This window comes from Myiozetetes cayanensis, unplaced genomic scaffold (genome assembly GCF_022539395.1).
Source record: "Myiozetetes cayanensis isolate MyiCay16 unplaced genomic scaffold, myiCay2020 scf17, whole genome shotgun sequence".
Taxonomy (NCBI): domain Eukaryota; kingdom Metazoa; phylum Chordata; class Aves; order Passeriformes; family Tyrannidae; genus Myiozetetes; species Myiozetetes cayanensis.
This window is the reverse complement of record NW_026087378.1, coordinates 9579887-9596385: the sequence shown is the minus strand read 5'-3', so window position 1 is coordinate 9596385 and position 16499 is coordinate 9579887. Positions and strand designations below refer to the sequence as shown.

General features: G+C 53.8%; 1 protein-coding gene across 3 annotated transcripts in view; it reads left to right on the top strand.

Moving 5' to 3' along the window:
• The window catches only part of LARP1 (La ribonucleoprotein 1, translational regulator), a 45710-nt gene that overhangs the window by 19407 nt on the left and 9804 nt on the right, over positions 1-16499 (top strand). For 2 of the 3 annotated variants that reach the window (XM_050312137.1, XM_050312140.1), the window contains exons 3-12: positions 9302-9363; positions 10932-10997; positions 11721-11892; positions 12481-12612; positions 12788-12931; positions 13607-13769; positions 14016-14160; positions 14301-14475; positions 15331-15500; positions 15744-16103. In XM_050312137.1, the coding sequence (XP_050168094.1) occupies positions 9302-9363; positions 10932-10997; positions 11721-11892; positions 12481-12612; positions 12788-12931; positions 13607-13769; positions 14016-14160; positions 14301-14475; positions 15331-15500; positions 15744-16103 (1589 nt within the window). The remainder of the gene's footprint in view (positions 1-9301; positions 9364-10931; positions 10998-11720; positions 11893-12480; positions 12613-12787; positions 12932-13606; positions 13770-14015; positions 14161-14300; positions 14476-15330; positions 15501-15743; positions 16104-16499) is intronic. The other variant, XM_050312139.1, reaches the window with a different exon arrangement.

Here is a 16499-nt window from a genome sequence, read left to right as displayed (position 1 = left end):
GCAAAAGCAGCCGAAGTCAAGTACGGGAATCAAAGCGGGAGGAAGTAGGAATGATGTTACTTAAATTACGTCACGGTTTTCCTTTCTAAAAGCCCCTTTCTTTGAGATGACAGGTTTTTCCAGAGGCGTATTTTGTGCAGAGGTTGCACTTTTGCCTTGTACGACCCCTCGCTCCCTCCACTGCCACAGCGGGAGCTGTTCAGTGTCCTCGTAGACAGTGTGAACGCTTGGAGCTGGAGGGTCTCGCGGCAGGCGCTTGGCTCTCGATTCCTGTCTCTTCATTGTTAAATATTTACAGTGAGACGTACCAGATGCTTCCCAGGAAGGGTTTTGTCAGCTTCCAAGTCCCCAGATGCAGCTGCAGAGGAGGCTGACGGCCATTAAAGGGATCATGTCAGCATGACAGTGACCTCCTCTCGCTCGTGCTGTGGGCGCCGCCGGTTGTGCTGTGGGATGTGGGCAGAGAGCACCCCTCTGCTGATGACAAGAGATTAATGATGTCTGGTCCTCAGGCTTTTGTTTTTCTTCTCCTTTGAAGTTGTTTCACTGCAGTGGCAGAGTGAGCATGTGATGCTCTTGGATTTTGTTGCTGCATACCTTTTCTTCTGGGACTGACTGTCCACAGTAGTGGTGCCCGTGTGTGACTCCTGCATGACTACCTTGGCTCCCTCTCTGTTCTTGGCATGGCAGTGTCTGTCTTGTTCACCTATCTGCCCTGTAGAGAGGGGGGTGAGCTGACCCAGGGAGGCAAACTCCCATCACCAGCTCTGGACATTACCAGCCCTGGGTGTGCAGACTCCAGCGGCTGGAGCATTGCTGCTGAATGCCACTCCTGTGCTGGTCTCACTGGTCAGGCTTCCAGTGTGCCTCCTGCTTTCAAGATAAGGTCCAGGACCTTGGGCTGGGCCCTGTTTGTGGGCTTTGGTGCTTATCAGCTTTTGCTGCTGACAAGGTGACCTGCTCTGCAGCACTGAGGATGAGGAGGGAGGGTCCCTCCAGCCTGGACCGTGTGCTGGTCTGGCCCCCCTTTCCCAGGACAGCCTGAAGATGCACACAGGGCTTGCTCTTGTCTCACTGTTACAACTGTGCTGGATGAAGAAATTCCCGGGTCTCGTGGAGGTAGGATATCCAGAGGTGGCAGGTCCGCTCCTCTGGGGGGGGCCAGGGAGGAGCAGCCTCGCTAGGTCATCGTTTTTCCAACTAAATATAGTTGCCCGTGCTTTCATAAGGTCAGGATTTTTGTGTCACGTGACTGTCTTATCCCTCCTGCCCGGCGGTCAGAGTAGGGGATCGTGTGTCTGAATGGGTAATAATTAACTGTTAACTAGCTTTTCATTAGAGCCTGGCAGAACAGGCAGAGCGGTGCAGCAAAGGCTAAGGGGAGCAGGAAACTGCTCCTGGTCCCTCCTGGAGGGTGGACACCCCTTTTAATTTGCAAATCAGTTGTCCCCAAAGGTGAGTGGGTTGGGTTTTCTGTTGTGTTCTATAAAGAGTTGCAAGTCTTGCCTTGTTCGTTTGTCCTTGCTGTCCTGTTGTTCCTGCTCGTGTCACCCCTCCCTCTTCCCCACCACTGATTTTATTTCTTAGGCTGTGAACAATCAACTGGTCTCTGAGCTGGACTGGAGGAGGGCCTGACCCTCATCTGCTCCAGGGTTTGGCCTGCCTGCATGCCCCGGACCCCTGCAGCCTTGCCTCAGGCTCCCTCCTCTCCCCGTGCTGAGGTGTCCTTGCTGTGTGGGGCTGCCCTGAGCGGCAGCTGGATCAACTCCTGCCTTTTCTCAGGGGCCCAGCCTGCCCATGATAGACTGACACAGTGTTTCCTCTGGAGCACCGCTGGCTTTTCCAGCCCCTCTCCCTGAACCATTTGACCTGGTGGAGTGTTTGCAGGTGTCCTTGAAGGCTTTTCTGCCGTCCATGCTGGCAGAAGAATTGCTGGTTACTTGCTCTGCTGGCTGGACACTTGTCTGCATCGGACAAGCTTTGTCAAGCACTGGTGCTGGAGTAGCCTCTCCTGCAGGGATGGTGGGGTGGTGGATGCCTTTTTCCCTGCTCAGAGAGAACAGGGTGGCTCAGCAGCTATGGGAGCCTGAGCCAGCCCAGCTTCCTCATTTTGACAGTTTCTGGAGCCTGGTCAGCTGGGTGACCTTGGCTGTGTCCCCTGTGTGATGCCTCTTGTTTTCTGGGAACCACTGGCTTTCTCAGCAGAAAACCCTTAGTTTAGGACTCATTTTTTTGTAGAAAACTGGGAGGGGAGAGAGGGTTTCACATGCTGTCTCACTCTGCATGTGCCTGGCATCTCGAGGATTGTGTGCAGTGGTGTGAGCATGGATCATGTGTCAGAAGTTTCCTAGAAATCATCTTCAGGGAAGAGCACTGCTTGAAAAGGCGGTGGAAAGATGTCACTCGCCCTTAAAAGAGAGTTCATTTGCTACCTTTAATAGTGGCTGTCTGTGCCAGGAAGACTCCACAGTGCCCTCACTAACAGTGTTAACGTTAGAAATGCCTGTCAGCATTTCTTAAGCTGCTCCTCCTGGAGTGTAGCTTGGCCACAAGTTGAAGCATTTCTCTCTTGGATAGAGAGATACAGGGAGGATGATAATGCATTTTTAGTAAGTCCAGACCCTTCCTGTCCCCCATTTGCCCTGGAATTAAAAGTCAGACCCTGCAGGTCACTTGTAGGTGCAGAGCTTGTAGCAGCTGTGTGCATTTAAAGGAGCAGTGCTGTTCCTCATTTCCCTGTGAGAGCTCTGAGCTTGTGCTCGCTCTGAGGGTCTGTGCTGCCTGTATGTGTTGTTGGCAGAGATGGGCTCTGCACGTGTCTTGAGCTGCTTTACCTCCCCCTGTTTCAGGGCTTTTGGAAGTATCAGCTGAGGGATGTGAGAGCTTGGAGAGCTGGGATTAAAACTTGTGTGCCCACACTCTCAGCCTGTGACAGAACTCTCCTGCCTGTCCCTGCCTGTATCCTGGCCTCCCTTCCTGCACTTTTCCAGGGCAAACTCCTGAGCTCCCAGAGCTGCTTAGGACACCCAGGTGGGAATGTTCTCATGCTCTCTGTGGAGCTGTCAGATGCCCTTTTTGAAGTTATTTTTAGAGAATGATCTTTGCAGCAGTTGCGGAGCTTACATTGCAGGGAGGTGTAGGCAGCTCCTTGCTTCCTTTGCTGTTACAGTAGGGCTTGTACGGTGGAGCTTCTGCTGAGGAGCTGTGGAAAATTGCTTGGAAGGCTTTGAGCCATGGTGCCTGCAGCTCATCTCCTGCTCCAGTGGAACAGGCTTCCCACATGCTTTACAAGCCTGAGTCCCGCTCAGCCATGTGATCTAAGGATCCAGTCATCTGCTTGGTCCTGACCTTGCCCATTCCAGTGCAGTTTTTCTTGCATGTGCAGGAAACCTGTGATACTGCTGAAGTGTTGCTAAGTCTTGCCTTTGTGAAAAAGGCCAAATGCTTCTAGCATGAGACCATGTCCTGCAAGTGGTGGGACCAGCTGTGGTTCTCTGCAGTCCCCAGGAACAGGTGGGAACCCCTGTTGTGGAGACACCAACCTCTTTATGCTGGGAGATGTCCTTGTGATCACATCTCATTTAAAGTTGTCAGAGAACTCCATCCCGTGCTCCCTTGGTTTCCTCCTCTGTGCATGCACACACCTCCAGCTGCCACTGCAGTTTGGTGGGAGATGAAGCCATAAAACGTTTCAAACCTGGAGGAGTTGCAGTCTGTGTGCTGAGTCTGTCTTGAACCTTGCTGGCTTTGTGAGGCTTGTGATGCCTTCAGCAAAATGTGAGCATGCCAAGCACTCAGTGCTATAAATCCCAGGCTTTTCCACTCGTGTGGAGCTGCAGCAACAAACGTTTCCCATCTCAGTCTCTGGCATTAGCTCTGACACATGGCTGAGGCAGTGCTGGGAGCAGCTTTTTGGGAGACAGGCAGAGGTAGAAGTTGCTAATTGGTCTGGGGGTATCTACACCTCTCTCTGCACACAGTGCTACTCAGTTACTCCCTGGGCAGGCTGAGGCCCCCTCCCATCTCCTTGTGCTTCCCAGCCCCTTTATAGGAAGGATGTGTTGCCCACCACTGCTGTCTTGCTGATACAGAAATGTGTGCAGCACCCACAGTGGGCAGAAGGTGTTTGTCCGTCCCTCAGGGCTTCTCTGCCTGTAAGTTTGGGGGGGGTCCTCCTTGGGATGGACTCTCAACAAGAAAAATCTTTGGCACCATCTGCAGCAGGCAAGCTGCTGGTGGGAGGGAAAGGGCTATTGTTGGATTGTGGGTCACATCTGGCCTGCAGGAGTGATCCTGCAAGTGTCTCTGGAGAAGTTGTGCTGTCGGTGGGCACGAAACTCACCAGCTGTGTTGTCTGACGTCTTGACCGGGCTTGGACTCCGAAGTCATGGAGCTGAGTGCATGGACAGCAGTGAGTGCCACAGGAATGTGTCTGAATTCGTGTCTTGCCCCTGGTGCTGTGCGGGTGAGGCCACCCTGGGACAGAGCTTGTTTGAGGCCTGGAGGAAGGACAGGGTTGGTACTCTTGAGTTTCCCATGTTGCGAGGTGAAGATACACTTTTGGAGCTGTTCTCTGTTAGCTCTCTAAATCTCCTTTTAGGCCAAGAAAGGGATTCTTGAAGTCACAGTGGGGTCCTGGCAGGCTTGGCTGTGGCTGACTGCCTGCTGGGTCTGTCTGATGGGAGTTGCTTTGCAGGTTGGTGCTGTCCCACCACATCTTTCCTGTGTGTCGGTACCCCAGGAGGGACTCTCCTGCCCTCCTAGAAAGACTCTGAAGAAGCTGTCTCCAGGGGAAACAGTTAATCCCAGGCTTGTTTTCTCTGCCCAAACAGTGAGCATGTGTATATACCAATAGTGTGAGCAAGCAGAGGTCCTTCTGAGTCTAATGGTTTATCTTTAGTCTCAGAAGTTTTCATACCTGGGTGTCCATTGGTTTCTCAGGAGGTTAATGCAATACCTTGTCCTTGCTGTGTTGTTTTGACTGGGGCATTATTTCCCTTCTCACTTGCAACCTGCCAAGCCCCCGGGTGCTCTGGGCACGGCTCACCTTTGCCCAAGCTGTACTTGTTCTTTCTCACCTAAAAACCTCCAGGGAGCATTGCCAGAGTGGGTGTCCCATGGTGGTGTTCATGACCTATGGTCTTCATGTGTGCCAGGAGTGTCCTGTGGAGTGTGAGAGGGAGGAAGGAATGTTTGGAGACAGAGTAGTGAAGTGGATCCTGGTGGACCGCTGGGCACGTGGCCGTCTGTCCCGCACGGCGCCCTCGAGCTCCTGCGGGGGCTCTGAGGAAACGGGGGATACCAGTTTGGCTCTTCCAGCCCCGTCAGGACCTGCAGTACAGAGCATGTGCCCCTACCTCACCCTCTCCAGCACAAAGTATGGGCTCTTGGCTTTGAAACCACCCTTATCAACAGTTTCTCAGGTGCCAGGCTGTTGGCTGGAGCAGTGCTGGAGCAGGCCGGCTCCTTTCTGTTGTCTTGGCTGCTGGGTAAGGAGGGGTGTTCTGTGTCAGGAATAGAACATATGCTGGAGTTGAGGACTCTGCATTCCTACTGGGAGCCTGGGCTGCCCTCTTAGGCTGTCCCAGCTGGTGCTGGTGTTCTGTGAGTCCTTGTCTCCGTTGCATATGAGTGGTACACCTGAAGTAGGCACTACAGCATTCTTGCTACAGGTGCAGGTATTTCTGTAGTGTACTGCCAGGTCTCTGCCCACTGCTGTAATTTATTCCCTTCCTTCATCCATCTTCTCTAAAATTCCATTACAAATTGCATTGGGATGTAAGAAAAGACAGGGAACCAGGCTGGCGGGTGTTTGTGATTTTCAGAGGTAAGGTCTCCTAGGCCGAGCTCAGTTGTCCTATGGCACATATCCCTCTTGGGATGGAGATCTGCTGTGGATCTGTTGTCAGTCTGTTTGGGCTGTGCTGTCACTCTGCCTGGCCTTGTGCAACAGCTCTTCTCCTTCCAAGTACGAGGCGTTCACTCACCTGGATGCCCCCATGAGCTTCCCTCCCTGAGGGCTGTGCCACCGCCATCCGTGGGCTGCAGGGAAGCACGAGGTGTCTGCACAGCCCTGCCCGTGGTGTTTGTCGGGTGCCTTGGGGAGCGAGCATCAAAAGCCAGTGAGTGCTTTGGCTGTGCTGTGCCCCTGGAAAGGGTTTGGCTACGAAACTGGTGTTGGGGCCACTGTGGGTGCTCCCACCTGTGCCTTGTCCCCTCAGCTGCTAAGAAATAATCTCCTCGTGGCTGGGCAACCCCACGGCTGGGCAAACGATCAGGTTCTGGCTGCAGGCAGCAGATCAGAACTTGAGACCTGCTTATTCTGTTCCTGGCTGTGCCAGCATCTGTTCTGTGGTTGCAGGCAAAGCTGCTCCTTGCTCCCCTGCCCACTGTCCCCTTGTCAGTCTCACACCACTAAAGCTCTGGCTCCTGCTGCAGCTGTTTTGTCTGTCCCCTCACACAGAGAGGCCCTGTTTTTTGGGGGCTGGTCAGGGAGTGCTGGTGCAACTGAAAATTACTTATTGCCAACAAATAAATGTAAAAGGAGGGTTGTGAAATGACCAGAGGTCTGAGACATCTGTCAGCAGCTTTTAAGGGCCAGCTATGAACCAGGGCAGTATTGAGTGTCCCTCACTGCTTGTCCTGAGCTCTTGTGTGGGGTGAGCAGCATCCACTTGCTCCCCACTTCCCAGGTAGATGCAGTGACAAAGGACAGGTGAGGTTTTGTATAGAGGATCTCTTCAGCTGAGAACCACAAGATGTGTTACTGTCCCTATAGGAAGGACTTCTTCTGGAGCCTGAGCATCTGGATTAACCTAAATGTGTTTGGGGTGTGTTGGGTTTGGTTTTTAAAACACTTGTTTATTTGCTAGAGTCTCTGCAAGGGAACAGGAAGAGCAGTTTTGAGTTTGATGTCCAGGAGCTTGACTCCAGAATTGCTGATGGGTTGAAACTGCCCTGGGTTAGGCTGGTGTGCTCTGGAGGGTGCCAGGCGTGCACGGCTTCTGCTCACCACGGTCTTGCCTGGGTGAATGGTGTGTCCAGCTGTCTGTCCGCCAGCACTGTCACACCCTCTCTCTCCTACCTTGGCCTCCACCACGAATTGGAATTGCTGGATCTCGAACTCCATCATCCACTCTGGCTTGGCTGTGCTGCCCAGAGCAGCCTCCTTCCCTCCCTCCCTGCCTGGCTGCAGCCCTTTGCTTTGTGTTTTGTCTTCCGAAGCGCTCTGCAAATGCTAATTAGTCTTCTCAGCACCTCAGCAAGATAAGGGATCCCTATTCCTATCTTGCAGATAAGGAAAGCAGCAGAACTTGTTTGAAACAGTCTCCTCCCTCCCCCGCAAAGCTGATTGAGTCTGTGGCACACACCCCTGTGCCCCTGCATCCTCTTTCACTGCGGTTTCGAGGGCACCATTCTTTGGCTGGTCCCCAAAAAAAGCACAGGAACATCTATGGCCGTGAGGCTCCTGAGCTGAAGCAGCAGGAGGAAAATGCTGGATGCCATCCCTGGGGCAGCAGCACGCTGGGAGCAGGCACTGGGATAGGATATTCACAGGGAGAGAGGGAGCCCTGCTGCCTCCAGCCCAGGAGATCGGTTTCTAAATCAGGCTGCAGAGCAAGTTCATTTATTTCTTTGTGCAGTGCCAGTCATGTCAGTGCTTTTGGAGCAAGCAGGGGTGCTCTGTATGTGTGGAAAACTGGGCTGGCTGAGAGTGCTGTAGCTCCTGGTGCCTTTTGAAGCTATTTTTAGGTGGTGACATCTGTGGGCGTTGAGGGGAGGATTTGGGGGGCTGTTTTGAAAGCACTTGCTCATCCTCCACTATCAGGAAAGTTCAAAAGCCTTGTGGCAAGCTTTGTGCAGTAGAGGTGGGATTCTCAATGAAGTGCATGTGGAATAAATGAGGGACGCATGGGACTGCCACTTCTCATGACGGGAAGCATTGCAGGTGGATTGGGGCGGTGCTGCAGGAAAGGGGAGGATCCAGGGACTCATCTGAGAGCTTGGACTTTTCTGGAGTTGTAATCCCTATGCAGATGCCTCAGAGAGAGGACATGGCTCTGTCCTGCTATGTCTGACTCTGCCTTATTGACACTTCAAAGCCTTCAGCTCTGAGCAAGAGCAAGGCCGGGCCGGCAGGATGAATCACCAGTTTCAAGGCTTGGAAGGGGACCGGTTTTGATCATCTAGGCAAAGTTGTCCAGCCTTGCACAGGAGATCAAAGGCAGCTTTGAGCAGAGCTGAGTAGGCTACTCAGGGTGTTTCCTGGGGCATCCCCAGATAGCCTCTGCTATCCACCCACCTCCCACCCTCACCCTACCCCAGTCAGGGCTGCTTTGGTTTTAAACAAAGCTGATGAGTCAGCAGAAAAGCTCGTTCCTGCTGGGGCTGTGTGGCACCTGGCACGGGCTGCCCCTCGAGGCAGGGGACAGTGGGCTCTCCTGTCCCTGTGGAGCACCCCTGTGCTGGAGGAGACCCTCGTACCTGGTCCTTGTGGGGTTGGTTTGTGTCGGGCAGTGATGTGCTGCTCTGTTACACTGTGTGTGCCCTGCATGAGCCTGATCCGGAGACCTTGCAGCCAAACCTGTGAGGGAGAAAACAAGTCAAATTTCTATTTCTACCTCTAAGGAGGTGATGGCATGAGCAGGAAACAAGATGGGTCATGGTGAGGTTGAGGTCTTGACTTGCTGTGAGGTCTGTGGTGGTGTGAACCCCAACAGCTGCACTCTGATGTGTTAAAACACTTCATGGATGTGGATCCTTTTCTCTGTATGTTCCCTGTTGTGAACTTCCTGTCCCCTGCTGGGATGCTGGAATTCAAACCAGGAGACAGCAGTGCCCGTGTGTGCATCCCTCCACCAGAGTCCTCCTCTGCACCCTGGGGAGGGCTGGCCATGGTGCCACAATGGGCCTTGGCCGTTCAAGGGTGTGTTTGCTTTGCTGTTCAAAGCAGATCATGTTCTCCATGGTGCTTTGCAGCGAGCTGAGCTCCTCGAAACCCCTCCTCCCCAGCTGGCAAGGCCGAGTCGGGAGGGCAGAACTAAGTCGGGGAGTGCCTTCCTGCAGCAGGATGGGGTTAAAGGTCCATCTCTTGGCTACCTGGGTTGATTTTCTGATGTTGATAGGGCCCTTCAGAGACTCAGGTCAGAAGCTGGCTCTGTTTTCTCTTCACCTTTTCCTCTTAGCCCTCCTTTGCTGAAGGGGGAGCTGGTTTGCTTCCTGCCTGCTTCCCTCCAGAGCCAACATTCCCACAGCCCTCAGCTGTGTTTTTAACAGTTTTGTTCTCCTCCTTCTCTTGCAGAACTTACGACTCCAGCAAAAGTGGTGAGGGCTGCCAACCCGAGACAGCGGAAAGGAAGCAAGGTAAGGCTGTTCTTGCTGTCCCTCTCTCTGGCCTCCAGCTTCTGGTGCAGTTGTTAGTGCTGCTTGAGCATCTTGAGGGCCTGGAGAGCAAACCCATCCCGTGGCAAGCCTGGTTGTGGAGGGGCTGATGTGCTGCGTGGCTGCTTGCAAGAGTGTGGAGGAGAACATTGTGATTCTCCATCTCTTCAGCATTTTAGTGGTCTTGCACGATGCCTCGTCTGGTTTTCTGCCCAGCTAGGCAAGGGAAAACCTCACCTCCCCTCCCACAGGGAGGCACTTGGAGCAGTCCTGGATGTAGAAAATCTCTCCCCCCACTGCAAGGACACCCCAAGTTCCTTGTGGGCTCAACCTGTGCCCTGCTTTGCAGTGCAGGCAGGGCAGTGATTAGCGGTGTGTCCACAGGTCCCTTCTTCCCTGTGCAGTCTGTTCCTCACTGGCACATGGAGAGACAGGGTAATTGATTTCAAACAAAGCAACTCCTTTGGAGGAACCAGGCCAGTCTGTTCCAGGAGATGAATGTGTGATGGAGGACAGTTACTGTTGAGGATGTTACATGCAGCTGGGGCACAGCAAGGGACAGGGGCTGTTGGTGTTGGTTCCCAGCAACCACTGAAGACAGGTCTGCAACTTGATAGGACTTTTCTTATCTGTTCCATTTTGGAGAGAGGAGGGCCCTGTTGATGGAACGTGCTCCTGTCTGAAACAGGCATGGCCCTGCACTGGAATTGGTTTTCCCAGGAAAGCTGCCTCCTGAGGAGAGGAGCATGGGACCTAAATGTAAAGATGTGATCTCCTCAGGAACTCAATGACTCCAAGTTAATACAGAAATAAAAACCCCACGGGGGCAATGAGGAGTTTCTGTGCACAGATAAATGCAGTGCCCAGCCACCATTCATTGGTACCTGGGCAGCTGTTTGGTGGGTTCCTTCCTCTGTCCTCAGGTTCTCTCTGAAACGTGAAAGAGGTAAAAATGATGGTAGTGGTCAGGTCATTCACTGAGCAGAGAAGTGAGCTGGTGTTCTGTGTGTGGACATGGGGTGACCGGAATGAGGGAGATCCCATCACCTGCTTGAATTTTCTCACCAATCCTACCAGACAGTCTGTTTGCTTTCTTGTTGGCACGTGGTTGTAGTTGGGCACTTAAGTGGACTTGTGCTTGGCTGTGACCTGCCACTAGGTGGAGGAGGTTCTTTAGTGGGATGTAGTTGCATCAGGTGGATTTAGAGTGCTGGAAGCTGATGCTTTCCCTGTCCAGGGGATGGTGCTTATGGTGAGTTAGCCTGGGCTGCTTGCCTACCAAATGCTGCTGCTGAGGCAAAATGTTTGGTGGGAGGCTGGGAGCTTGCAGGACTGGTGACAACCTTGTTACAGTTGCTGATAGACACCATTTCTTGGGATTAATTCAGGGACTCTGCTTTGGGGGAGAGAGGGGCTGTGTATATGCAGTTTGGATGTCTCCCTCAAGCCTCCCAGGGATAGCTGTTTGTAGGACAGTGGTGCATGGAAGGGCTTCTGGCTTCCCTAATGCAGGCAATAGGACTAACAGGACCTTTCTTTTTGGATTCCAGGTTGGTGACTTCGGTGATGCCACAAACTGGCCAACACCTGGAGAAATAGCCCACAAGAGTGTCCAGGTGAGAACCCAGAACCATTGCAATGAGCAGGATAAGGCCCTTGCAGAGACCTCTCTGTCCCTCTGGAAGCACTGGCTGAGCCAGGCCATTTGGGGTGCTGAGTGTCAGTGTGGAGACAGCCAGGAATAGCGTGCAGGGGATTTCCTTTTAGGGCTGCCCATGCGGCCGACTCCCTCCCTCAGTGCTATTCTGGGAACCTGGAGCCCAGTCTAAACCCTGGGCTGGGTGAAACAGGTAAGGCAACTCCCAGACACACTCGCCTAAGGGCTGCTTAGTGCAGGAAGGGGCCTGGGCCAAAGTCAGTTCTTCCATAGGAGGAACTGAAAATGTGTGAGAAAAGGGCTGGTGTGTCTGAGGGGCTTGGCCCTTCCTCTCCTGCTAAGGGACGTGGGTGTCATTGAAGCCTTTCTATTTTTGAATGCTGCTCTGTCAGTTCCTGGCTGTCTGTCACTCACTGTTTTGCCAGTCTGGTCCTTATAGGACATTCCCATCCAGGAGCTCCAGGCCTCCCTGGCAGTCTTGGTGTCTCAGCACATCCTGAACACTTCCCAGCATCTCCCTGGCCCTTGCCACACTCATCCATGAGCAGGACAGCTCTGGGGGGTGCAGAGCAGGGATGCTTCCAGCCTAGGACAAGGTCTTCCTGGTGGGACAGTTGGGTTCTACCTTCAGCCCTTCATTTCTCCCACCTCTCACATCTTTCCTGCACTGGTGTGTCTCCAGCAGCCGCACAAAGCTCCAACCCTTCGGAAACTGCCTGTCAAGAAAGACATGAAAGAGCAGGAGAAGGGGGATGGGAGTGATGGCAAAGAGAGCCTGAAAACCAAATCAGATGAGTCTGGGGAGGAGAAGAACGGTGATGATGACAACCAGAAGTCAGCCCAGAAGAAGAAAGGTAAGCAGAACCTGATGGGGGCAGTCCCCTGGCCCTCTGATTAATTCAGGACTCCTGAATTAATTGCTCTGTCTCCCCATCCACAACCCAGGTGGAAGCATCCACTGCCTTCCCTGGGGGCCACGCTGCTGGAAACAATCCCAGCGTGGGGACAGCTGTAGTGAAAGGTGTTTGCAGAATTCAAAGGGGCAAAGTGCCATTTTGGTGGGAGCAGGGCCCAAGTAGGGGTGTGACAGGAGCCAGCCCTCCCTGTGCTCCGTGGTGGCACAGAACAGCCCCTGACTGTGGGTTGTGTCAGCCACTGACACGTGGGCTCGGTCTGGTCTGAGCAGGGCCAGAGGAGGGACAAATGCTGTGGCAAGTGCAACAGGCAAGTTCTGTGTCATGTCCCTCCATGCCTGAGAGTCCTGGTCAGTGCCTTTCTGCATCCAGTGAGGCCTGGAGGGATGTCCAAGGACGAGGTCTATCCAAAAGGCCCTGCTACTTTCTCTCCTCTGTGCGTGGGGGCTGTGTGGCAAGAGAGGGCTGCGGGAGAGGAAGCAGATGCTCTCTGAACCTGTGTCACACCCAAACCCTGTCCTTTTGCAGGCAACAAACACAAGTGGGTCCCTTTGCAGATAGACATGAAGTCAGAGGTGCCTAGGGACAAAACCGCCTCTCGGAACAACCGGCAAAACGAGCAGCACAGGCACCCCTCCAACAACCGCAGCGAGCTGAAAGGTGGGGGCTCAGGCTTGGGACCTGCTCCCTGCCCTGGCCGTGGGGCACAGCAAGCCCTGATGCCCAGTGGGCACGTTTCCTGCCTTCAGAGGGCTCTGGGTGCAGCGGGCTTGCTCCAGGGAAGTGCTTTCATCCCCTAACGCTCCTTCTGCCTCTCCTTCCCTGTCTGCTGCAGGCTGGCACCCAGACAACAAGCACGAGCGCAGCTGGCAGGACCACGACGAGACCTCCAGCGTGAAGAGCGAGGGAGGGGCCGTGCGAGGGACCTTCCGTGGCCGAGGCCGGGGCCGTGGCAGGGGCCGTGGCCGTGGCAGAGGAGGTGATCACTGTATGTGTGGTCTTGTGACAGCAGGGAGAGAACTGAGCATGTGACAAAGTGTGCACAGTTCTGCGTCTCTGTGTGTGAGAGATCTGGGCCTCTTAAAGTGGGCTGGGAAGGGCAGAGCACTGTAGGGATACAAGGATATATTGTGGTAGGTCATCCCAGCTGATAAGTTGAGCTGCTTTTAACGATGCGAAAAATTCTTACTAGTATTTTGATAAAAGCAAATGTCTTCCCTCTACTCAGGCCAAGCTCTTCCTCCTGGTTTTCTGTCCCTTGCAGTATCTCTGTGAACAGGAGGTGAAACATGTTGATACTCTGTGTAGGCTTTATGTCAAGAGCCAAGCAGAAAGTGTGTCTTGAATAAGGAAGAGCATCTACACTGGCATTTGACTGGGCAGTGTCTGTGCTAACCCTCACCTGGCTTCAGTATAGGACCTTTGTGTGTCAGCTGGGCTGCCCAGTTGCTCCTGGATAAGAGGGCTTCTGGCCTCTCCTGTGGCAAGGGCAGAGAACGGATGAAGGATGCGGGTGCCCTATTATGGGCTACCATGGGGTCCTCAGGAACAGTGCAGGGGGAACTATCTGTGCAGGAGTCCGGCCCCATCTGGCAGTGCATCCTGTCTAGCACATCCCAGTGTTTCTGTGCTGACCCTTTCTGGTGTCCCACAGGGCACTTCGATTACCAGTATGGGTACCGGAAATTCGAGGGCTCGGATGGCTCCCGCACCCAGAAGTACGCCAGCAACATCACCTACTACTTCGACAACATCAGCAGTGCTGAGCTCTACAGCGTGGACCAGGAGCTGCTCAAAGACTACATCAAGAGGCAGATGTGAGCACCACCTCTTGTCCTTGTCTGAGCATTGGGTGGTGGTGGGGACTGCATGGCCAATCCCATGGGAGGGGTTAGAACTGAGGTGTGTTGATGCTCTGCTTCATTCACAGCTGCTTGCCCCACATCTGGGCTCCTCAGGCTTCTCCCTTCAGTAGCTTAGGTGGGAGGGGGTTATAATTCCTTAGGGGTTGCACAGGGGACAGTGACTCAGAGCTTCCTCTCACTGGCATGTTGTCCATACAGAGAATATTACTTCAGCGTGGACAACCTGGAGCGAGACTTCTTCCTGCGCCGCAAGATGGACTCGGACGGCTTCCTCCCCATCACCCTGATCGCCAGCTTCCACCGGGTGCAGGCGCTGACCACTGACATCAGCCTCATCATCAAGGTGAGGGCAGGGAAAGGTGGCCTTTCCTTCTTGGCCTGCATCTCACTGCCCTTTATGTGGTTCCTGTTTTCTGTGGACAAGTTAACCTCTCAACGTGCCAAGGCAGGGCCCTAAGTTAACCAGGTATCCCGTGGTTCCAGGCTCTGAAGGACAGCAAGGTGGTGGAAATCGTGGATGAGAAGATCAGGAGAAAAGAGCAGCCAGAAAAATGGGCTCTGCCTGGCCCTCCTATGGCAGACTACACTCAGACTGACTTCTCACAGTTCATCAATTGCCCTGAGTTTGTGCCCCGGCAGAGCTTCCAGAAAGAGACAGGTGAGCACTGGGGGAATGTGGAGGGAGGTGTGGGATGCAGTGCTGGGACTGCAGCAGGACTGAGACCCTGATAGTCAGGAGTGTTCCCCAGTGCAGGGCTCTGCCACTGGCTTTCTGCGTGGTGGTGGGAGCTGGTGTGGGCTCTGTCCTTGGAACCCCAGAGCTGCTGCCTCCATACATGGGGAAACATGAGAGACTGACTCTGTGGCTTTTCCTCTCCGGGAGCTGAAGGGATTGGGGAGGGTCACTCCTGCTGGAAGTCTTTTGGCTGTGCCTGGAAATAGTCTTATGGCTGCTGGGTAGAGCAGAGGACACTTGGGAATCCAGCTTTTCCTTACTGGGTGAGGAGATACTGGGCACAAATTGGGCAGCAGGTGTGGAGCTGCCAACCAGGTGCTAGGGAAGGGTCTGCTGTCCTTCAAGGGCTGCTCCTGCTCTTGTCACCCCACTCCATGGGGGCTGGCAGGAGCCCAGGCCTGCACCTGAGAGCCCAAGCAGAGGATCTTCTTGGTCCTGTTGTAAGAGTTTTGGCAGGAGAAGATCTATTCCCACTGGCTCCAGACTGTCTTGGGAAGGTTTCCCAGAGAGCAGCACAGCACCTGCCTTAGGGCTTTGTGTGTCTGGGAAACTGTCACCTGCAAAGCTTTGTGGCCACCACTGGCATTAACTGGAGATTCCCACTCCAGCACCTTTGGGCACTGTGCTGGTAGCCTTGGCCACAGGATGCCAGCTAGTCCTGCAAGCTGTGCTGTGCTGCCAGAATGACTCCTCCTTTGGTCGGGTAATTTGTAAGTACACAACCCTCTGGGCTCCCTCCTTCCCTCTAAAGCACCTTGTGGTTCTTTTTGGCTTTAGAGTCTGCTCCTGGCTCCCCACGTCCTGCCAGCCCTGTCCCCACCAAAACAGAAGAGGTCAGTAACCTGAAGACAATGCCCAAGGGCCTGTCCACAAGTCTGCCAGACCTGGATTCAGAGACATGGATTGAAGTGAAGAAGAGGCCTCGGCCTTCCCCAGCCAGGCCCAAGGTAGGTGGTGATGTAGGAGCTGTTGGAGTGGGAGGGTCTCCCAGTTGTTGAGGTGACTTGAATCATAAGTTGGCAGGCTTCAGATCAAATAGGGTCTGTGACTCCCTTTGGAGCTGCTCCTCACTGGTGTAAATAAGGTGTTCTGGCTGGGGTAAAGAAACGAGGGGCAATAGCTGGGTCTCCTGTCACTTGTTTTGCTGTGTGGTCTTTACCCTGTGTCACCCTTATCCCCCCTACTTGTAGAAACCAGAGGAGTCAAAGACACCGCAGCAGCAAAAGCAAAAGGACCAAGATGAGCCTGAGGAGCTCGACTTCCTCTTCGACGAGGAGATGGAGCAGATGGACGGCCGCAAGAACACCTTCACCGACTGGTCAGATGAAGATTCCGATTACGAGATCGATGACCGCGACGTGAACAAGATCCTCATCGTGACGCAGACACCTCCCTACCTGCGCCGGCATCCTGGTGGGGACCGGACTGGCAACCACACCTCCAGGGCTAAAATGAGCTCAGAGCTGGCCAAGGTGATCAATGATGGGCTCTACTACTACGAGCAGGACCTGTGGACAGAGCAGTTTGAGCCAGAGTATTCGCAGATCAAGGTGAGAGCGGCTGATCCAAGGAAGGAGAGTGTGTGTGGGCTGTGGGGAGCCTCATGTGCACGGGGTGGCTGATGGTTGATGTGGGGTGAGGAGGGCAGTATGGCAGGTTTCAGCCCACTCATGGGGTAGAGCTAAGCTGGGATTAGTCCTCTTGCAGTGTTTGGGATTCGTGGTTCCCAGCATCGTGCTCTGCCATGTCAGGGATAAACACAGCTTTGTACCAAGATGTAAGGCTGCAGCCAGGTAAACACAGTGCCAGTAGTGAGGTGACCTGGAACATGGCTGCACTTGGCCTCTGCTCTTCTCCATTTTGGTGTCAGTTTGCACAGACATGGGCTTTTTATAGAAAGCCCATCTGCTGCTTTGAAACATTTGAGTCCCAACTCGATGACTCTC